The sequence below is a fragment of the Heterodontus francisci genome, chromosome 19, assembly GCF_036365525.1.
Source record: "Heterodontus francisci isolate sHetFra1 chromosome 19, sHetFra1.hap1, whole genome shotgun sequence".
In the NCBI taxonomy this organism is placed as follows: domain Eukaryota; kingdom Metazoa; phylum Chordata; class Chondrichthyes; order Heterodontiformes; family Heterodontidae; genus Heterodontus; species Heterodontus francisci.
Window position 1 is genome coordinate 55,174,079 of NC_090389.1, and position 24,148 is coordinate 55,198,226.

The 24,148-nt window shown below is 41.8% G+C and overlaps 1 protein-coding gene across 20 annotated transcripts in view; it reads right to left on the reverse strand.

Annotated features, from left to right (window-relative positions):
* The window catches only part of slmapa (sarcolemma associated protein a), a 256,494-nt gene that overhangs the window by 184,466 nt on the left and 47,880 nt on the right, over nt 1-24,148 (reverse strand). For 13 of the 20 annotated variants that reach the window (XM_068051673.1, XM_068051670.1, XM_068051667.1 and 10 more), the window contains exons 2-3: nt 21,735-21,888; nt 10,890-10,962 (exon numbers count right to left, since the gene is read on the reverse strand). In XM_068051673.1, coding sequence (XP_067907774.1) covers nt 10,890-10,962; nt 21,735-21,888 — 227 coding nt within the window. Of the gene's footprint in view, nt 1-10,889; nt 10,963-11,046; nt 11,099-21,734; nt 21,889-24,148 lie in introns of those variants that run through there. The other 7 variants (XM_068051661.1, XM_068051658.1, XM_068051676.1 and 4 more) reach the window with 2 other exon arrangements.

Here is a 24,148-nt window from a genome sequence, read left to right on the forward strand (position 1 = left end):
CCAGTTCTACATGTGAGGGATTTGAGTGTCCTTCTACATGAATTACAGAAAGTTAATGGGCAGGTACAGCAAGCAATTAGGAAGGCAAATGATCTGTTATACTCTAACACATTGCAATAAGAGTGAGGCAGTTTTGATGCAATTATACAGCGCCTTGGAGAGACCACACCTGAAGTGCGGTGTACAGTTTTGGTCACCTTATCTAAAGGAGATACTTAACTTGGTTGGGGGTGCGACAAAGGTTCACGAGATTGATTCCTGGGATGAGAGAGCAGTCCTATGAGGATAGATTGAGTAGAATGGACTTATATTCTTGGAGTTTAGAAGATTAAAAAGTGATCTCATTGAAATGTATAATATTCGTAGCATCTACCCTGTCATGCGCTCCAAGAGGCTGCTTGCCCAGCAGAAGAATCTAGAACTAGGAGTCATCATTTCGAGATAAGGGGTCAGTTATTTAGGACTGAGATGAGGAGAAATTTCTTCACTCAGAGGGTCGTGAAACTTTGGAATTCTCTACCCCAGAGGACTGTGAATGCTTAGTCATTGAATACATGCAAGACTGAGATGGACAGATTCTTGGGCACTAAGGAAATCAAGATAGGAGTATTAGGCGGAAAAGTGGAGTTTTGATGTAGCAGTTTAGCCATGATCTTATTCAGCGGTGAAGCAGGCTCGAGGGCCCATATAACCTTCTCATGTTCCAATCTCTTATGTAGTTATGTTGTAGAAAACAGTCAAGAAAACATTCTAGAAACTTATTATCTTGACCATTTCAACCATTCTACTTCTCCCAGCAAAAATTATGAAAACTAAAATCTCCCACCACAACTATTTTTTTTTGCTGCATGCTTCTCTAATTTCTGTATTTATACATACCCACACTACATTGAAACTACAGGAATGGATGGTCACCCCCATCAAGGAACATCCAAAATGACTGACAATCATTGAAATCCATTATTACTCATACATGCCAAGAAATCCTCAGACACACCACTAAAAGACACCAAGACTGGTTTGATGAGAGTGATATAGAAATACGCAAACTCATCGATTGTAAATGGTCAGTATTCCAGACCTGACAGCAGGATCCAAACGAAACAGAAGAAAAGCTCGGCCGCAAGACAGCCAAAGCTGAAGTTCAAAGAAGAACCCATGACTTAAAGAACCAAATGGTGGACAGAAAAGGCTGAGGAAATTCGACTCCTCACTGACGTGCATGACATGCGCACCTTTTTCAAGGCAGCCTGGGACATCCAAGAACCTTCAACACACGGGCCAATGGCACTAAGATCCAAAGCTGACAAGATTCTCCTCAAAGACATGGACAGTATCAACACCTGCTGGAAAAAGCACTTCGTAGAACTACTCAGTCAGAACTCCATGATGGACATAAATCTGCTGGAGAACATCCCACAGCATAAAATCGGAAGTGAGCTAGACTATGATCCAACACTCACCGAAGTGATAACTGCTGTAAATCAGATGAAAAACAACTAAGCTTCTGCTCCTGACAATATCCCAGCCTCATTCAAAGCTCCCATAAACCTACTTTACAGCACCCTGTGACATGGAGAGCAAGGGCTGCGATTCAATTATTCCTGCCACAATGAGGAGACGACATAATAATCTCTTGGATTCATGCCCTATTTGTGACGCTCTGGCAAAATGAAGAAATTCCAAGTGACCTTAGAGATGCCATTATGGCAATCTTCAAGAAAGGAGACAAGTGGAACTGCAGCAATCGCAGGGGCATAGCTTTGCTATCAACCATAGGTTACTTCTTAATCGCCTCTCGCCAATTGCATAGGAGGTCCCTTCAGAGTCCCACTTTGGCTTCCAACCTGCCAGAGAAATAACCGACATAATCTTCATAGCATGCCAACTTCAGGAGAAGTGCAGAGAGCAGAACATCCCATTGTAATTGAGGACAAGGCCCTGTTGCAACTTTTCATCTGCTTTCACAGCCATCAGCTGATCAACCATTGAAGCATTTTGTTGTGGCAGGAATAATTGAATGGCAGCCCTTGCTCACCATGTCACAGGGTGCTATAAAGTAGGTTTATGCGAGTTTTGAATGATGCCTCAAGTGGGGAGGAGACTATGGTGATTATACTGGAAAGATTGGGAGGCAGATTGGGATAAAAGAGGTGTGACATCAAAGAATTTAAAGAAAAGACAGTGATACTGAGGTGAAAAATAATTAGTATGACAGAAAAATGAGAGACTGAGGTAAAACTTAATCAATTTTATATAAAAGAGCGAAAGACTGAAGTAAAGCCTCATATAAAAATATAGTTTCTGTTTGTCCACATTTTCTGATTGGTTGCTGGGTTAAATTGGTGGGCAAGGCCTGGCACACATGCCTCGATTACTGGCCCCCGACTCTCACCGCTCCCTAGCCTCGGTTACTGGGCTGACACCCTAACAGAAAGGTTGAAGGAGTGAACCTCAGAGGCACATAAACTATCAAATGGCAGATAAGGAGAGCCCAGAATGCTAGTCGGGTAGAAGATGGGAGGGATGACATTGGGGGGGGGGGGGTTGGTATGGGTGGGGGAGACAGCATGGGAGAGGAGGAAGGCATGCAAGGGGGCAAGATGGCATGGGTGGGGGAGGGGGGGAAAAAAGAGTGTGAGGATTCAGCATGGGGGGGGGGAACGGTAGAGGAAATGTGGAATGGGGGTTGGGGATGGGATGGATGGAATGGAGAATGGGATGGGTATGGCATGAGAGGGATGAAATGGCATGAGATGGGGATTTAAGGAAGTTCTTTTGCAATAAATATACTAATTTTACCGCAAATGTTTTGCTGGTCTCTGCTAGCAGTTCAGTCATCTAGATTTAGGCTTCCTTCTTCAAAGCCTTTTTTTGTTAATGACAAGTTACATTAGGATTTAAAACATTTTTATCTGCCAAAAATATACACAATGGAAATCAGCAAGTATAAATTCAAAATCTTATCTGATTGGGCAAAGTAATTAGCATAATAGTATCTATACAGGAATCAGAACCACAATTATTCTAACAGACTAGGTTAAACATAGAAAATAGGAGGTGCAGGCCATTCGGCCCTTCGAACCTGCTCCGCCATTCATTATGATCATGGCTGATCATCCAACTCAGTAACCTGTTCCCGCTTTTGCTCCATACCCTTAAACAATACCAAGATATAGGACATAGCACATGCGGAGATAGGGACTTTTTCAAAAGTTATGTTATAAAACTATAAGACATGTCCAATAAACGTTGAACAAAAAGACCAACAGAATGTTGAATTTTTATGCAGTCAAAACAGTTGAATACAAATCTGATCAATAGTGATAGCATTGAGCTACAGCTGGCCCAACTGCAAGTGCCATTCTTGGATTGCAAAATGTTGTTGTACATGTTTGTGCATGTGCACAGGGCTCTGCTCCCTGACAGTTTTGTGAACATGGACACGGTTGTCCAAAACAGTCGCAAAGCAGTTTCAGCTTCACAGTCATGCAAAGCTGGCAGGAAAACGGCATATTTATTGTGGCATTGCTGATGACAGAACAGCTAATGCTATTACCAAATCTATATCTTTTATTACAAGTGCATTGACATACTAACTGTCCATCATGAAAACAGTTTTTAATAGGAAAGAATGAACAGGCTACAGCTGCACAGCACATGGTCACACACTAGACAGCAGGTGATTGCAGGGCAAGACTGGAAGAGACTGGAAAGTAGACTCCCTGGCCCATACTTAGTCATAGAATGCTGCATAGTATTTAGGAAGAGGAGAGTAACCATCAAAATAGATGTAAATAATAAATAAAGTTAAATTATTTATTATGGATTTAATCTACCAAACCAATTCTTCAAAAACTGCATTGCAAATATAATTTTGAACAGCAGTATAAAGAAAATGAAGGTCAGAAACTCTGGTTTTAATAACCACTACATCATAAATCGATCTTCACTGTGGATGACAACGTTTTGAATCTTCCACATTCAAAACATTTAAAAATGCACTGGGCGGCATACTACACTATTACGCTATCCTTTTACCACAGGACTGGAGTTTGAATCCAGTCCAGATCAGTGGGATGAAAGCATCCTTCTAAATAATGGCTGTTACAGTCCTTCATATTTGAGCAATCTCAATGCAGTTTTCAGTGGGAATGGCACAGAACAGAAAAGTCCCCAACTTTGCACTGACTGGCAATTTCAGGGAGGCCATAGGATGATCAGTGTGTGAAAGTGAAATATTACACTTATGCAGGAGGGATTCTCTACTGAATTGAACTAAGGGGAATTCAACGGACAGAGTAAAAATGACTTCAGTCAGCACCTGGCATATGCTGCAACAACAAATAGTAGCACTAGGGGACCTGAAATAGCAAAGTCTTCCATTTCCCATTCAATAGAGTATCTTAAAAAAAAAGCTGACAATCTTCAGAGCTAAACTCAGTTCCTTTGATTGAAACAGAACTCATGCTATTGTGAAGTTAATTCTCAAAATAAATTGGAGTAAATTATATGCACATTTGAGTTGCACCCAAGGTCACTATTTGATGTTTGGAAACCAGTGGTCGTCATCTGTTAAATCTCTGTTTCATGAATACTTGTCTACTTCTCAAGAGGTTTCTCAGTATTCAAGGAATTACTGCCAAACTGATGATAAAATGAATAGTGAAATAGATGATGAACCATTCCTTTGGAGTTTCTACTGCAGGATGAACTAGACTTACACGAATTTTAGAATCAAACAAATAAACCAAAACAAATCACAGAGAGATTAGAAAATTTGTAGCCAATATCCTTCATAAACGTTAGCTTGTTAGGAAGGAATATCTCCCGCTTGGTATAAATGCAGTTAATTACAGCAAAACAAAATCAGCATTGAAGTTAATTTCAAAAACAGGCATGGATGAAAATTTCCTGAACAAGGCAAACAAATAAAATGGAAAGAAAAACCAGCATTCCAAATTGGAAACATAAATTATTGGTACTAGTCAGCTGACAATTATGAAGCAGCAACCTGTCAATTAAAAATAATAGTGATGCAATACAACATTCTTAGGAGAAAATTTTCAAATTTCTACTATTCAACATTTTTCCATCTTGAACTTTCAATCTTTAAGTATATTCACAGAAATAAACCTGAAATACAATGCAGATATTAAACTGTAGTTCACTTTAAAAAAAAAAGCACACACACTTCAGTTAAGACATATATCTGTACCAGAGTAAAATATCCTGCATGCAACAGCTGAAATCCACCAAAGTGGCACTGCAATTATACTGTTGAAGCTTTGAAGAAACAATTGAAACAATATAAGGAACAAAACTGATTAAGAGCAATGTAAACAAGTTCAGACGATTCCCATGCAAGGCACATGTAAAAGCAAGAATGCTTAGTGGGTAACTATAGAATGTCATTTTTGTCTGATGAAAGAGGAAGCTAGCACAGCATAAGAGGGGGCAAATGTCAATGAAATTATGACTGTTTTTCCATTAGAAGAAATGCAGCACACCAGCTATTATTGTCTCACATTATTAAAATCAAATAACTAAATTTATCCACAACACCACACAGGGTGGTTTTCATCATTATACACAGGTGCTTAGCTAAGTCCTAAATGAATATGTGGCTCAAAGACGTGGGAGAAGTGTGTATCGGTTCATGGGGCACTGGCACCAGTACTGGGGAAAGTGGGGTCTGGACCTGAACCGTGCTAGGACCAGTGTTCTAGCAAACCATATAACTAGGGAAGTAGAGAGGGCTTTAAACTAAACAAGGGGAGTAAGGGATCAAGCCTAGGTAGACATAGCAAACCAAGGGGTAAAGTCAAGGCAGGAGAGCAGAATAGTAATACGGGAAATGAAGGTCAGAGAATGGCAGGAAGGGACAGAGAGAAAAACCCTAATAACACACCAACAGTCAAAGCTAGATGTTACAAAGATAACAAAAAGACAAAACTAAAGACTCTGTATCTGAATGCACATAACATTCATAACAATATAGATGAACTGACAGTGCACACTGAAGTGAATAAATATGATATGCTAGCCATTACAGAGAGGTGGCTGCAGGATGACAATGATTTGGTCCTGAATATTGAGGGGTATATGACATTCAAGAAGAATAGGAAGCTAGGTAAAGGTGGAGGGGTAGCACTGTTAATCAAGGATGGCATTGGTGCAACAGTTAGAGATGGCTTTGGTTCAGGAGATCAGGATGTAGAATCGGTTTGGGTGGAGATGAGGAATAGCAGAGGAAAGAAGTCATTAGTACGAGTGGTCTACAGGCCCCCTAACAGTAACCATAATGTAGGACAAAGTATACAAGAAGAAATATTAGGTGCTTGTGATAAAGGGACGGCAGTAATCATGGGTGATTTTAATCTACATATAAACTGGAAAAATCAGATTGGCAATAGTAGCCTGGATGAGGAGCTCATAGAATGCTTTCGAGAGAGTTTCTTAGAGCAGCACGTTCTGGAACCAACCAGAGAGCAGGTTATATAACACTTGGTATTGTGTAATGTGACAGGATTAATGACCTCAGCATAAAGGCACCTCTAGGTAGCAGCGACCACAATATGAATGAATTTTACATCCGGTTTGAAAGAAAAAAGAATGAGTCTAAGATCAGTATTTTAAATGTAAATAAGGGCAACTATGTTGGCATGAAAGCTGAGCTAGCTGAGGCGAACTGAGTTACTAGGCTAAGAGATAGATCAAGAGAGCAGTGGCAGACATTCAAGGGGATATTTCAGAATAGTCAGGGTAAGTATATCCCTACTACAAAGAACAATTCGAAGGGGAGGACTCACCATGCATGGTTAACTAAAGAAGTTAAAGAAAGCATCACACTTCAGGAAAAGGTAAATAGTTGTGCAAAGGTGAGTTGCAGGTCAGAATATAAAGAATGGCAGAGAATGTCTAAAAGGTTAATCAGTAGAAAGAAATTAGAGTATGAGAGGAAGCTAGCTAGAAATGTAAAACTGGATAGCAAGAGTCTCTACAAGTATTTAAAAAGGAAAAGAATAAGTAAAGTGAGCGTTGGTCCTCTAGAGAGTGAGAATGGGGAGTTAATAGATAAGAAGGAAATGGCAGATGACGTACAAATATTTTGCTTCTGTCTTCACGATAGAGGATACAAAAAACATTCCAGTAATAGCTGTAAATCAGGAGGTGGAAATAATAGAGCAACTTGGTGAAATTACAATCACCAGGAAAGCGGTACTGACCAAACTGATGGAGCTGCGGGCTGACAAGTCCCTGGATCCTGATGGGATCATTCTAGCGTCTTAAAAGAGGTAGCTAATGAGGTAGTAGATGCATTGGTGTTAATTTTTCAAAATTCACTAGATTCTGGAAAGCTTCCATCAGACTGGAAAATAGCAAAATGTAACCCCTCTATTCAGGAGGGTGATGGGGTGGCAGAAAACAGCTAGCTATAGGCCAGTTAGCTTGACGTCTGTTGTGAGGAAGATGTTAGAATCAGTCATTATGGGGGCTACAGCTGGGCACTTAAAAAAACTCAAGGTAGTTGGGAATAGTCAACACGGCTTTGTGAAAGGGAGATCATGTTTAACCAATTTATTGGAGCTCTTTGAAGGAGTAACATGGGCCGTGGATAAATGGGAGCCCGTTGATGTATGGAACTTGGATTACCAGAAAGAATTTGACAAAATGCCACATAATAGATTATTGCACAAAGTAGGATCTCATGGTGCAGGGGCAACATATTAGCATGGATAGAAGATTAGATGGCTGTGGCTGGCAGAAAACAGAGAGTATGCATAAATGGGTCCTTTTCTGGTTGGCAGGACGTGTCAAGTGGAGTCCCGCGGGGAGAATGACTGCAGAACTCTGAGGTGCAGAGGGATCTAGGTGTTCTAGTGCACGAGTCACAAAAAGATAGTATACAGGTACAGCAAGTAATAAAGAAGGCTAATGGAATGATGTCCTTTATTACGAGAGGAATTGAAAATAAAAGTAAGGATGTTATGCTTCAGTATTACAGGGCATTGGTGAGACCACATCTCGAATACTGTGTGCAGTTCTGGTCTCCATATTTAAGGAAGGATTATGAATGCATCGGAGGTGTTTCAGAGGAGATTTACTAGATTGATACCTGGACTTAGCGGGTTGTCTTATGAGGAAAGGTTGGACAGACTGGGCTTGCTTTCATTGGAGTTTAGAAGAGTGAGGGGAGACTTGATTGAAGTATATAAGATCCTGAACGGTCTTGACAAGGTGGATGTGGAAAGGATGTTTCCTCATGTGGGTAAGTCCAGAACTAGGGGGCACTGTTTTAAAATTCGGGGTCACCCTTTTACCTTTTAGGACAGAGATGAAGAGAAATTTTTTCTCTGAGGGTTGTGCGACTTTGGAACTCTCTGCCTCAGGTGGTGGAAGCAGGGTCAGTGAATAATTTTAAGGTGGGGTAGATAAATTCTTGTTAGGCAAGGGAAACAAAGGTTATCGGGGGTAGATGGGAGTGTGGAATTCAAGACACAAACAGATCAGCCATGATCTTATTGAATGGTGAAGCAGGTTAGATGGGCCAAATGGCCTACTTCCTAATTCGTATGTTCGCCGGTAAATTTCAATAGTTGTGATTTTCATAGAAATTTGAGTGGTGGCAACTCAAGCTCAGAAGATATTCAAAAATTTAACTTTCAACTTCATGAATTGAAAACAGCACAAAATATTGCAGAATACTGGATGAACTATGTTTTTCTTTAAGCACTGACATTTGGGAAACAAAGCACTATGCTGAATGGCTACAATTCAAACTCAGGTCTCAATATTGAACGTCTAACACACCAGTGCAGAACATGCACTGCTTCCTGTAGAGTTAAAATACATTATGTGCTGCACTGAGCTAGGGCCACGCCAATTTTTGGTGAATGTATAATCGATAAACAATGTATAATCTGTTCAAAACAATCAAAAGTGCAAGTGCTGCAATAAAATAATCCTAAACAAAACACAACTCCTCACATCATAATTCAGAGACAAGGCAAATACCTTTCAAAATGGTAGATGTACTTGAAGGAGTCAGCATCTTTAACTCACAATTTACCTGGTAACTTTTTTTCAAAAAACGCAGCCTTGTAAATATGAGCCGTGGCGGTCTGTGCTGGTAATCTTATCCTCATCTGCACACTTTCCAGCAAGGGTCACTGGAGAGCAAAATCAGGAACTCTGGCTAATTCTTTTCCTTCTCTAATACAGAGGAATTTGTACAATTTTAAAAGCCGATTACTGGGCACGGACTGGATGCATAGTTGGGAAAGAAATGGGCAGAAACTTGAGCAAAGACAGTTTTTAAAAAGTAGATATTAGTAACGAGGCAATGAGCAGCAGGGTGGGGCAGTGCGTTTTGGCAATGCAAGCCTTTGCAGGCAGAAAAATGAGCTAGGAAGGGATTTTGGCAGGAGCAGAGGTAATGATAAACTAGGAGTTAGCTCATTACATAGTTTTACAGCTGATGTGGTGTGCTCATGTGGTAGGTAGAGGCGATTTCTGTAGAGTGTATCGGAGGGCAAAATAGTGGATGGATGTAGCGAACTTGAATCGCAGTGCTATCTAATGGTCTAAGGCTTCAATTTAAGCAGCAGTCAAAATGTCTACATATGGTTATCCGATATAAATGTCGACATAAAAGTATCAATTCAATTTGTAATGTAGAGAAATAATGGTAATTTAGACAAGAAATTCATGTCATACACAAGACTTAATATATATATATACATACATACATCAAAACCAATTCTACTATAAATATAGATAGATATTAAGATAGATAAATATTTAATCATTGGTTTAAATCAGACGAACTAGATGCAAATTAAATATTGAGTCTCAGCAATTTGGTGATCAGTTGAAAGCTACCTTGGTCCATTCAATTGGACAAGATTTCCTCTCATTTTATGTTTGTAAAAGGAATCATTGGAAACATACTTTAACATATTAATTTATCTCTGATCAATATTAATAGTAATAACGCAGTAACTTTAAATATGTTTTTATAACACCAATTACATCTTTCTCAAAAAACTTCCTGGGAATAAAAAGGTCATTTTTACTTTTCCCGCTCAGTACAAAAGTACATTATCTTTGGAAATTACCAGTTTCAACTTACATAGAATTGTTCAAATACAGCTTTCTCCAAGAAAGGCCAAGCTATACACTGTGAAATAACAGATGCTTTGATACCCAGTTACAAATCAAATTTAGAATTACAATTTGAGTCAACTTGTTTTGCTTTTACTGCTGTATTAGCACTGGTCAGAACAAATATCGTTTTGGGCGGCACAGTGGTGCAGTGGTTGGGTGGCACAATGGCAGGGCGGCACAGTGGTGCAGTGGTTAGCACCGCAGCCTCACAGCTCCAACGACCCGGGTTCGATTCTGGGTACTGCCTGTGCAGAGTTTGCAAGTTCTCCCTGTGACCGCGTGGGTTTTTGCCGGGTGCTCCGGTTTCCTCCCACAGCCAAAGACTTGCAGGTTGATAGGTAAATTGGCCATTATAAATTGCGCCTAGTATAGGTAGGTGGTAGGGGAATTGAGGGAAGGTGGGGATGTGGTAGGAATATGGGATTAATGTAAGATTAGTATAAATGGGTGGTTGATGGTCGGCACAGACTCGGTGGGCCGAAGGGCCTGTTTCAGTGTTGTATCTCCAAATAAAAAATAAAAAAATAAAATAGAAAGTAAAAATGCTGCAAATCAAACTTGAAATTTAAAAAATAAATGCTGGAAACACAGATTAAGCAGCATCTTTGAATAGATGAAGTCTTGTTTAAAATGACACACAGCTTCATTAAATGATAACAGAATCAAAACACAAACAGAATGCACACCCCTTCCACCCTTCGCTTGTTGGATATACTTACTCAGATCTTCGCCGGCCTTCCATACCATCTGGCATAAACAGCTTGACTGTAGATACTATGCATCCATGAGTAACTAAAAACAAACATTTAAAAATCAATATAGTATATGGAACTGAATACTAAAATCTAAATGTGAAATGAAATACACTAGTCATACAGGAATTCTTTGGTGTTGCAGCTTCTTAAAATTGGCAGTTGGAGTGAGTTTTTCTAATGTACAGACATTTGCTATTAACACAATCGTGAAATTAAGTAACACTTATTTCCTCTTTACTATATTGCATTAGCTTCAGAAAATTGTCATTTTTCTTCCTTCCTGTCATGACAGCTTGAACTAGGAAGGAAACAGTGAAAGGAGTGTCATTAAAAAAAATGTCCTAAGCACTTGACAGAATGAAAAGGACTGGATATTGAACCTTGGAGGTCAAATTAGTGAAGACAGAAATTTTGGTTGAAAAGATCAGTTTTAAGAAAAATTTCCAGAACAGAGTGAGAGGAGTTTCGAAAAGGAGGGGTAACATAGATGGCCAGGATTGGAGGACCGAAGGGTACTCCTTGGACACAAGACAGAAAGAGGTTGTAAAAATTGGCGGGGATGATTAGGGAACAGGTCAAGCATCACAGAACAACTTGAAGAGATGACCAAGGATTTTAAATTCAATGTCTTGGGGAAAAGAGAAACAATGTAGACCAACAAGGAAAAGGCAAATGGGTATTCATGACACTGCAGGATAAGCTGGCAAGTAGGTTATTGAAGTAGAGTCCAGAAGTGACAAAAGTATGGATAAGAGTTTCGGTGGTAGTAGGAATGAAGTATGAGTGCAGGTTGAAGTAAACTGCTAAAGTAATGGTTAGAAATAGAGTTTAAAACTCAATTTGCATTGAATCATACACCAAAGTTTTACATCGCCTGATTCAGCCCGAGCTAATGGCTGGAGATGGAAATGCAGTGGTCAGGCAGCAGAGTTACTCACAGCAAGTCCCGTTCACCCATCACCCCTATGCTCGCTGACCCACACTAGCTCCCAGTTAAACAAAGGCTCAATTTTTAAATTCTCATCCTTGTTTATAAACCCTTCCCTGGTTTCACCCCGCCCCATCTCCGTAATTACCTCCAGCCCAATAACCCTCCAATACATCGGCACTCCTTTAATTCTGCTGGCCTCTTGAGCATCCCCAATTTTAATCACTTCACCAATGGTGGCTGTGCCTTCAGCTGCCAAGGGCACAACCTCTGGAATTCCTTCCATAAACCTCTCTAACTCACTTTCTTTAAGACCCTCCTTAAAACCTACCTCTTTGGTCATCTGCCCCAATATCTCCAGATGTGGTCCAGTGTAAAATTTTGCTTTACAATGCTCCTGTGCAGCACCTTGTGACACTTTATTTGTCAAAGGTGCTACGTGTAAAAAAATTGTTGTTTTAAAGACGGAGGCACACAATGATGCCTTCGGTCTTCTCAATGTTCAGTTGGAGGAAGTTTACATATACTGACAAATTAAAGTCAGTCAGGCAGCATGACAGCACAGAAATAACTGGCAGCAGAAGTGGATACACAGATGGTCTCAATCTATGTCACATGTTGATCTGATCATTTTATACCAATTCCCAATTTGCAGTGAGGATGGCTGTACTCTCAACCAACCATCTTCCTCTGATCCTGCAGTTTACTGTCATCAGCCAAAACAATGCCTCTTATGCCAGGGGTTTTCAACCAGGGGTCCACAGCTTCCTCAGGGTCAGTGAAAAGATTTCAGGGGTCTGCAAGTTGGTTTGTCCCATTAGTAGACTCCCACAAGTCAAGTTTTTTCCCATCAGTCGTATGCCCGGCTCTCCTGTGCATTGAGACAATTGGAATAATTGCAGATACAAAAGGCTGTGTGCACACAGGCTCTCGCTGTTGGATGCCATTTGCAGCATGGCTCGGCAGGTTCCTCTGCGTATCACTGGCTTCTACAGATTTATCGCAATAAGTTTTTTTTTGATTGCTTCTACATTCAGAGACATAACCCAATCGCTGCTTTTAACTCTTAAATAAAATAGAGGGAGTTAGAACATCATGAAACCAGAGTTTATGGTGGGAAAATCAGTGGGTTAGTCTGGCTTTACAAGGGCTGAGGTGGAAAGCTTTCCTTTCAGCATTCCTTCCCTTTGCAGAGAGCTACCCTGTGCGGGTCGGAAGTCGTTTTTGAGTTGAACAGAGACTACTTTTTCCTCATTAAACGGTGGTTGAGGTGGGTCGGGTGTGCCATCTAGGCAGAGTGCGTGCACCGGGCTGCCTTGGATGGGCGGGGAAGGGGAAGTGGAAAGGAAGAGACTTGTTAGTCTCTGGGCCTGCAGCAAGGCCTCAACCCATGTTGGTATTTGGTACTGAGGTAAGAGAAAACAGGGGCTTTGAGACAATTGTAGCATCACTACTGCCACCCTACCTCAGATCTGGTAACTCAGCATAGGCCAGGGATCAAACTGTTCCTGTTCTGTATGGTCCAGAGATTTTAGTACAAAGCTTGAACTGCTGACGTGTCAGACTGAATTTTCATTCCAGGGTGAGGAACCTGATGTCAAGACCATTTCTGGGTCCCGACCCTGCTCCACGTCATTGCCGGAAGTCCAACACTATTTTGAAGGAAGCAGCTAATTAGTGTCCCGCTGGCACATTTGCCTTCCAATTAGGGGTAGCTGATGCATGGAGGAGGTGGGATGCAGATGTGGCAAGCCCAATTTAAAGGGCACCGGGCAGCCATGATTGTGAACACTGGCATCCTGGGTGATGGCAGAGGCAGTGGAGCAGCAGCATGGCACATGCCCATGGAAGGCCGGCCCCATGATTTGCAGTCGCCTCCCTGGAGATCCTGTTATAGACGGTAGCAGGCCGGAGGAGCATCATGTTTCCAGAGAGCAGCAGGAGAAGGCATGGATGGAAGCGGCTCAGGAGATGAGCAGCTGCAGTGTGGTCAGCAGGACATGGTGAGGTGCAGGAAATGCTTTAATGACTTTGAGGTCTGCAAGGTGAGTGCAATGCTACACCCAGATGACAGGCTTCCAGTTCTGGAGTCAGCAGTACACCTATGAGCAGAGCAGCCTGAGGGTGCATGGTGCTCAGGAACAGTGAGGATATGTGTGCCCAGGTGCACTCATGAGCTAGGGGCAACAATCACATCACAATCAACTGTGTAGGAGGCGACATGTACATCACATGTGAGTGTGTCACTGGATGCGGTAATGGAGGACACTATGGTCTTAACTCTCGCGCTCTTGATTTTGCAGGAAAAAAAGAGCACACAATGCACGAGAATGGGGTGGTGGAGTGGCGCATATTGCTATACTGATGGCCACAAGGAGACCCTTTAAATTGCCAGGGTGGCAGCTCAGCTGGAAGTCCATGAGGCAAGATGGGTGTTTGTCTGAGACAGCGTGAAAGGATGCTATTTCCATGTGATGGGGATGGAGTTCCATCCTTGTTTGTTGACCCCAAGTCAATAGAAAGGCTGTTATGGGTTGCTGCAGCTCTGTAGAAGCAGCTATTGACAAGGTACAGCTTTCCTAACCAAAAATCATTCGTTTCCCACAGGTCCAGGTTGTGGAGGGGGAGCCTTAGCATACCACTATGTCATTGGTGGCAACTTAGAAGGAGGAAGATGCAGGAACATTGTACTGACATGCACAGAATGCATGCCACATTCTGTAGCACTGACAGGTTAGTTGCATTGTGCAACGATACAAGGATAGGATATCAGATACACTCCACACAAATTAGCAACCACCTACCTAGATTGGCACAACCTCCGGCGGCACTGCTGTTCTGACATGTCCAGGTAGCTGATTTTTTGGCAGTACACCCTATGGTGCACATAACACCTTTATGCCCTCCCTGCAAGGAGCTGCATTTGTTGTTGCTGCTGCTGCTCCTCATCGTTACTTGCTGCCAACTCAGGAGTAGCTGAGCCCCATGTCCAGGGATGGCCTCATTTGCTGCCAGCTGCATGGAAACGGCTGCCTGGACTCTCAAGCTGTGCCCCACTGACGCCTGAAGGTGCACTCCTGCACAACTGCCCCAGCGCCTTCACCTGAAACACTCTCCGAGCTCTACTCACACAATGGTCACTGTGTGCCAATGCATGAGCTCCTGTCTGCTAACTCCACCATGTAGGCAGGGTCAGAAATGGTTTCTGCTTCTCTGACTGGCTCCGCACTGAGCAGCCGCCTCATCTCCTTGGACATGCATTGTCTCCAAAATCTCTAACAGCCCTGCAACGAGCTCTCTAGTGACTTTAACTGCCTCAATTGATGACCTGCCACTTCCGCGCATGTTCCTACGACTCCATATAAGACACCTCCACCAAAATCACTGAGAGGCGGAACGTCTTGGGAAACCAGCATGCCAGTCAGTGACACAAATCTGTCGGCATGCCAACCTTCGAACCCAACTCCACCTCGGAATGAAATGCAGCCCATTGACCTAAGGACAACTTCCAAACACGCCTTTCTTACAAGTGCCAATATTATTTGTGCAGCATTCCATGTTGAGTGACTGCTTATATATTCATACAGATCTAGGAATAAAGTTGTATTCTGCTCCCAAGGCTAGGTCACGCTCAATTGAAGTGTAGTGATGAAAACACAGAACCCAAACTGAAGAGTTATAAAAATTGACTTTGCCTTTTTAAAAAGTAAACAAAGTTATGCAAAATGGCCACCAAAGGTCAAACGACCTGGCCCTGTATATTCAAACCGTCTTACTGTCTGTTAAGGACAAAAGGATACGTTCCAAGCTAAGAGCTGTCAATTACACCCATCCTGAAGCCATCAACAGAAATTTTAGAATTGAATGGGTTCTTCTGAAAGAAAGGAGGTGTGAAGTCGCCAAATCCTAGTCCATTGTTGGTCACCAGAGGAAGGGAGCTCTGTATCTCCCAACAGAGGTAACATGAAAGAGACTTTTATTTTAAAAAGTAGCTCTCTGGAGAGGTAGAGAATCAGAACAATATTACAAAAGCCTGCACAGTTGAGACCCGCAAAAACCAAAGAAGGAGTCCTGCTGTGAATTCTAGGCATCTACTTGCTGCAGCAGAGAACTGAAAGTGATCACCGTCTCCAGACTGAAATCTCAACCACCTGAAAAATCTACAAACAACCCTGGCCTGTAACTTTAAAAGAGAAACTGACCTCAGAGAAGACTCAACAGATTTACCATGAACCCAAACATCTACCTCACTTCAAAACACTTATCCCCTTTTCCTCTCGATCTATCTTTTCTGACATGCGCATTTGTGTGTGCATGAGCGCGCACAAGTGAATGCATGTGTGGATGTGGTTGCAACAATTTTGGGAACGGATGTTGTTCAATAGATAGTTAATCTTTTCTTTTAAACCTACAAGAAAACATGTTGCTGTCTGTTTATTTGACAAATAAAACACAGGGGGTTAAAACCCTAGGAACAAAACCATTTGCTGCGATTAGTTGAAAGGTGAACAGTGAGAACCACCCACACCCCTTACCACGTGGCCCTAACAGCTGGAAAAATTACTTATTAGTGAAACTAAATGTTTTTACTTGGCCCTCATCGAGAGGTCAGGCAGTTGGAAGATTGCTTTCCATCCCCCAGAAGAATAAATTCCTGTCTCTTTCACTCCACTTCCCCAGTCATCCTAATCACTTGGCAGTTTGCTTCACCTTTAAACTTCACAGCAGCACTGCTAAGATCATGAGTTCAGTATCATGGAGGAAATCAATGATACAGTGCTGGTGTTGGCCTGCAGCCATGTAGTTTAATACATCAGTTACAATAACGCAAAAAGAAATGGAGCAATGGTAAAAAAAACGACTAGATATATCAACTCGGCACAGAACTCAGATTCTGGATTGAAGTCAAGTGGAAAAAAAAAGACTACCTTCACTTTGAGGAAAGTTTTACCAGAAGATGGGCTGAGATGAGCGATATTGTGAAATAAGACAGTCTTAGTGATGGAGAGGGCATGCATCGGTTCTGAAGATCAGCTCAGGGTCGAATACTATACAAGTTCACAAAAAAGGCTGTTTCAGCCTGAAACATTAATATGGGGGCCGGGGTGGGTGGGCGGGAGGAGCTGGTGTGGGAATGAGGTAGAATTAGTTGTGAAGGTATAGAGCTTGCTGCAGGATCAAAGAAGATGGCTGCAATCTTCCCAATATGAAGCTGAATGGAACTGTGACAATGGTGGTTTTAAATGGGAGGTACAGTGTCCAAGGAGGGGGAACCATTTCCAATGTCAGCAAGCATGGGGGCCAGGAAGAAACATTGGGTGGTCAGAACTTTAGTGGTGGTAATGAGGTCAAGGGAGCAGGATGTGGGTTTCATGGACGAGATGATTCTGGCAAGGCAGAGAGGGCAGGTGGAAGAGAAACTACAGAGATGCAGGTTCAGAGTTAGGTGGACATAAGGAAGACAGCGAAGCAGCAGAGGAAGCTGAACAATGGGCTTCATCTTACTGACAAAGAAATCCTTATGATGCATTTGTTGTTGGAGGTTAAAGGTGGGAGGGAGTAAGACCATATGAGGAGACAATTTGTAGCAGTAAAAAGAAGCCAGGGCCCATGTTTGCTTGCCAGGACAATAGTTGATTTACAGGTCATTTTGGTTGAAGAGAGTGAGGCTCTTAATGTGGTCTAGCCAGATCTGGTGATGGATGACTAAACCAGTTGTGCATCAGATACAATCAAGTCTACATCCCTTAGACTTGAGAGATGAAGGGGGCCGTACAAGGGAAATTGGTCAGGATGGGAGACAGCAAAGATTTTGCTGCGAGCAAGAGCATCGAAGGTGGAAGTGAGGTAATGGCTGAGCAAAGTGATGCTGCAGGAGTGTGGTGGCAAATGGAAGGACAAAAGCTATGAAGTTGGGAGTTTAAAAGTGACTTGGGATGGGGGGCTGGCGGAGGAAGTGAACGCAGAAGGAAACAAGATCGAAATGCGGACATGGTGATGAAAGACGGAAGGGAGTGGTCAGAAATGGGCTCATCTGTAATTGAGGCTATGGGGTAGACTGCACGAGAGATAGCATGTTCATGCTTATATTGACGAGGAGGTTTCAGAAGGATAGGAGGGCAATAAATTAGTAGCCAAATTCAGAAAAGAGGAGGTGAGGGTTTTCATACGTAGATTTCAATGTGCAGAGGCCAAGGGAAGAAAGGAGGGGAGATCTCCGTGAGAAACGTGAGTTGGGGTTTGGGAGAGGCTGCAGACATTGAGGATTTCAAAGGAGGCAATGGAATGGAACAAGATTAGGTGCTCAAAGGAGGAGAAAATACCAGGAGTTAGGGGAGTGACAACATGAGGGTAAGTATCGCCAGGAATGAAGGTTTTGTATGGGCAGGATGTCACCAAATGTCAGCCAAGTTTAAGTCAAAGCTAGGATAGCAATGCAATCTTCTTGAGTAAGGTCATGGATGTCAAGGGACTTGTTCATGACTAATCAAACATTCTGCAGTTAATGATTGTTGTTCCACTGGCAGAGTCCAGAAGGATAATGTTGGTTGTGATGAGTGGGAGGGGTAGCAAATTGGTTAGCCCCTAGCAGATGTGCCACGAGGGAAGGCAGGAGAGAGATAGGAGGATGGGCATTTTGGATTGCTGCTTAAGAGGCTGCGGCCAAGATACAGAGGATAGCTGTGGGTGTATTCAAGGAGAATGGTGGTAGAAAAGGAGGAAAACAATAGCAGTGATGGTTTTGGGTAGGGATGAAAGGGAAACAAAGTATCCGTTACTGGAAAAATGCAAGGTGGCATAACCGTGTAACAAGGTGAGGAGACAGGAGAGAAGGGCCAGAGAGGGGCCAAAAGCAGGGTGGGGGGGGGGGGGGGGGGGGGCGCGGGTGGAGAAGATAGGATCTCATGCAGCAGACAGATTGTGCACGTCAATAGATGCAGATGGAATTCCTGTTACTGATCTGAAAGAGGTACCATTTGTTATCAATATTAGCAGATATCAATATTATTCCAACTGCTAAATAATTTTGATATAATTGGAAATAATTTCTAGCCAGGTGATACAATTCCAGACAGTATTCTAATTTCTGCATTCAGCTTGTGCTTAAACCACTAGAATGAAGCCTTGGTACTTTAGGATACCATCTATGGAATATATTTCCAAGTTGTCCATTCTGTTCTACAACTGCACAAGTTTATTCGAGAGATGAGCAAGAGAACAGATATAAACAGAGTCGCTTGTGTATCAAAGTGGCTCCAAGATGACATGCCTGATGGTAGAAGATCAGAATTAAGTTAATCTATGGTAGACTCTGTATCTTGTTCTGCATCAGGCAGATCTGCAATATTCCAGCTCATGATTGGTCGATCAACCATGCCACTAATGGAACTGAAGAGGTTGCCTTGTTGCTGGTGGTAGCAATTCCTCCCACTAAGCTCCAAATAACCGATGCCTCAACTGTAAGCAGCAGGAAGCTTACCAGCTATCTGATTAAACACCAGTAAAACAATAAACTTCCATTTATACATCAGCATTCACATCCTCAGGATGTCACAAAGCACTTGACAGCGAAAGAAAAACTTTTAAGGTGTAGCGACTGGTGTGATGTAGGAAATTCGGCAGCCAATTTGCACACAGCAAGATGCTACAAAGAGCTATATGGTATTGACTTGATCTCCAGTTTCTGTGACATTGGTGGAGGGATCAATATTGGCCCAAGACACCTGAGTGAACTCCCATTCTTTTACTAATCATTGCTATGGAATCATTTACATCCCCTGTGAGGGCAGATAGCCCTTGATATCACGTCTTATCCATAGCGTCTTTGTGCTCACTTGGTCTGCTAAATTGCACCTTTGCTTTTCCGACTTGAATATGTGATAAATCTCTGTGGTGAGAGTGCACTCTGTAGTGGGCAGACAGAAATTCCACCTATGTAGATTTCTCAGGAGCTTAGTTCATGTCGCTTCTGCATGGTCTTGAATTTCTGTGTCAGATATCCAGTTGAGCAGACAAAAAAGTACTACTGTGATTATGTAACTACATTCTCCAGTGATATCACAGTAGCCTCTTAAGGTCCAAAATAAATGTTATCGTGATACATTATTTATCTCTGATACGGTCTTCCATAATTTTTTACATGTAATTCTCCCTGTACAAGTGGATAGACTATCCTACAAATGAGAAAAAAAGTACCTTGAAAATTTGGGGCTCTACACAAGAGCTGTACAAATGCACTGAAGGTGAAGGCTGGGGGATTTCCACTTGTACACTCATTAGCCTGTCTTTTTCCCTCTATTCAGTCAGCATCAGTGACCAACATTAATTCATAGTGTCCCAACACCCCCACTTCCAGAATCCCATCCTTGCGTTTACATTGCTTCATGGCCTCATCCCTCCCTATCTGTAACCACCTCTAGTCATACAGCCCCCAACAAACTTGACATTCCTCTGACTGGTCTTTTATACATCCTCCTTTCTCGTGCATTCAGCTACCTAAAACCATACTCTACAGTTTTCTTCCTAAACTTGTCCATCTCCCTCTGTTGCTTTAAACCCCTCCTGAAAACTTACCTAATTTAGTCACCCATTCCAATACCTCCATCTTTGACTCTGTATCCATTTTTGTCTGATTTAGATCTCTGTGGAAACCCTTAGGCCATTAAAGGCACTGTATAAATACAAGCCGTTATTAATTTGACTAGTTGCTTTATCAGATTTCTCAATCAGATTTCCACACAGCTGTGGTATATTTTCATTCAAACTTTTAATCCTCACTCTCCGAGACTTTGTAGTCTCCAATGACAAATACCACAGATTTTGAAGAAATGTTGATGAATCACTGAAACCTCCAGGATCTCGAGCAATGCTGTGTGACAGCTGCTTACAGCCAATGAACCATCACCAAGTTGGGACCCATTCAGCACTAATTCTTAGCTTGATGCTGCTGTTGACACGACCAAGACAGTCAATAGTGATAGTTTTTTGAGGAAGAACAGCATGGAGAGAGAAATTCTTCCTAACTACAAATGTCAGTCAAGGCTAGACTTCAATCCTCGGCCTCTTGAGGATTTAGCAAATCACCAATTAAGTTTTATAGCCACACTGCCTTGCTGCAACATACTTTGAAGGGTTTTTATTCTCCTCTACAAGTTCCCATATCAACAGCAACAGTATATTAAATACAATAGCAACAATATACTGCAGTAGCCTGACAGTACAAATCATGTGATTAGGATTGAAGAAACGGACAAAGTTCCAAACATTTGTGATACAGCAGATGTATTGACCTTATGCACTCAAGAAGCCCAAAAAGAGTCCAGCGCGCGACAAAAATGAGCTAACTTTATTTTTAAAATGTTCCTGAGCAACAAAAATATATATTTTTTCAAAATGTCATCAGGCAACTGACCAGTATCTCTAAGCAAATTGTATCTACATAATTGAGTTCAAATCCAAAGATTTGTTTTTCAAACACAATCACCCTCAATGAAGAAATTTCCTCAGTTATCAGAGGCCACTTGACAGAACATTTGTTGGCAGCACTGCATAATTTTTTAAAATCAAGTCTATTAGAACAAAAAAAAATACAGATTATACAGTACACAGAATACATCAGTCACAAAACAACCCACAAGCAATAAATCAGGAACAACATTACATTTCCAATGATAAAAGCAAATACAGCACTTGTGTAGAATGGTTGCAGGGTGACAAATCGCAGTCAACGGTGGCCAGTCGCAAGACCAGACCAACCTACACAAACAAACCTCTAAAAGTCAACAAACAACAGAGCAGTACGATAATAGGCACAGAGGACACCTATAACCTTCTAGCTAATTTTTTGAGGTGGGGAGAAAAATAAATAAATGGATTCGTACCCTTACCTTTCCTGGTGTTCTCGGTCACATCTACGCCAAACTGAATGACGTCCCCTGACAGGAGCTCACATGGTGGGCTTTCCTCCGATCCTCGACTTAGACGCTGACTGTTAATAAACGTACCATTACTACTCTTAGTGTCCTGCAGATAGAACTGAAAGAAAAACAAAATAAGTATAATTTGTCAGTGAATTCTACTATGCTGCAAAATGCTAATCAAAAAATGTGTCATCTTTCTTCACCTAAACAATTAAATAGAGCTTATGGATTCCCAAAAAGGCATTATAACCATATTCAAATGTGAGGCTGGTCAGCAACATCAAGACTCCATCTTAATACCTACGTAAATCTGAGCTACTATCATGCATATTATGCACAGGGTTATTATGGCACCGAAGGTAGCCATTTGGCCCATCGAGTCCATGCTGACAATCAGAAATTAAAATCATCATCATGGTAGAGTTCCCGTTAGCTTCGCCTGAAATTGGCCAAAACAGTGTAAAAGCTCAAGGAATTTCAAGCACAAGTTACGTCCAACCAAATCAAATCGCCATAACCTTTTGTTATAAACCATCATGCTGGAAGCCAGACCCCCTGACAAAACTGGCAACACCCCCTAGATCGAATGAATTCGCTTGGCGACTCTCCACTAACTACGCCCATTTGTGACCTTCCAAGGTGGCTCAAAAATAAACCTTTTTCTCTAGTTGCAAGACACTAACATGCACCTTTTAAAAGTTTTTAAAAATATTTTCTAAAAACTCAATTTACAAAATGTCCCTTGATGTAATTAAGACTGGTAACCTGGTGCAATTTTATTAATACAGCTGAAAATGGGTTTATCACAAAAAAAAATTGTGATAAGAATGTCTACTCCACCACCTGTGGGTAACCTGATTTGAAATAACTGATAATTACTTTTGAAAAAGAAACTTTACAGAATCATTTACTAGCTTGCATGGTGACTAGTGCACACAGGTGGATTGCCGATTGTGCCTCAAGCGGAAACTCTACCCCATCATTTATAACTGCACATACATATGGCTGTGCCATTGAATTCACCCTATAATGTAAATGGAATACTCCCCAGAGCCCCGAGAGTTCCAATATATTACAGAACTGCTTGTACTTGAAAAGCGAACCAGGGAAGTCCATGTTTGTTTCCATGACTCTAAGGACAGTGCATACATTATTATAGATTGGTATCAGACAAAGCGCTTTTGTAAGTGATCATATAGAATTTGAGCACGATTGACTTCCATAAAATTATCTGATGCAAGATTTAATCTGTGCGGGCAACCGTTTTCTACGCAAAACCAAATCACGATTTTATTGCTGTCCTTTAGGCGCAAGAAAAGGTATTAAGGGTATTACAACCAGGTGAGAAAGGTGTCTAGGGGTCCCCCTCAGCCTTCACTTGGTCTTACTGTAACAGGGTTTAATTTTAAACACTGTGTTTTGAGCTCACCCTTTGTGAATCCTTGTTCACAACTTTCCGATTATAAGGCAAAGAAATGAGCACACACAGCCTGTGGTTTAAAGAAGAAAAGTGAAATTTATTAAATATAAACTTCGAACTCTAATTTGGTTAACGCCTACGGATACACGCTGCGCCCACACTATGCACATGCAAATAGATACAGAAAATAGAAGATAAAATAAAGTTGTTACAGTTCTTCAAGCTCACTGCAGAGTCCTTGCTTGTAGGTAATTCTTGCTTTTCATTGAGGCCCAGTATTCTTCTTAAACTTTGTTCACTGTAGGAGACTTTTCTCTCTTAGAGTTCATGTGTCTTCAATGGATTCTGAAGCTGGTGAGAAAGAGATGGGAGCAGACAGGAGAAGTTCTTTTCAGTACAAGAGCTTTCCGAATTCAAATGGTCTGTGGCAACTTTAAAAAAAATCTGCAACAGCCAGTTAGTCATGTGACCAGCTCACCTAACCAGTCCTGGCCCTTGTTGATTGTCTTGTCCAAGCAGACCTTGGAATGTCTCCTCTGCACACAATACCTGGTGATCAAAGGTCCATTGTGGGTTAAATTGGAGCAGGGACCCGCTAGGTCCTTTCAAGTACTGTCTGTTAATATGCAAAAATGTCTTTCAAGCCAGTCTGGCAGCGCTGGTCATAGGCTCGCTCTTCTTCCCAGCAACAATTTGAAGTTTTAATGTCCATGTGGTGAAATTAAGGTGTCTCATTCTTGGCAGGTGGGGGCCTGCATGACACCTCCACATCCAGGGGAATGAAATGCGATTTGAAAAAAAGGCGCATGTAATTAAAAGTGTTGAGAGAAATATATATGATACAGAAAACCATGCATTTCTCTCATTCATCCATTCATTCATAAATCTTAAAGCTGATTAAAATTGTCTTTTCTTGGTGCCAGTGCTGCTTTAATTTCCCCTTTTTGGCATCCCA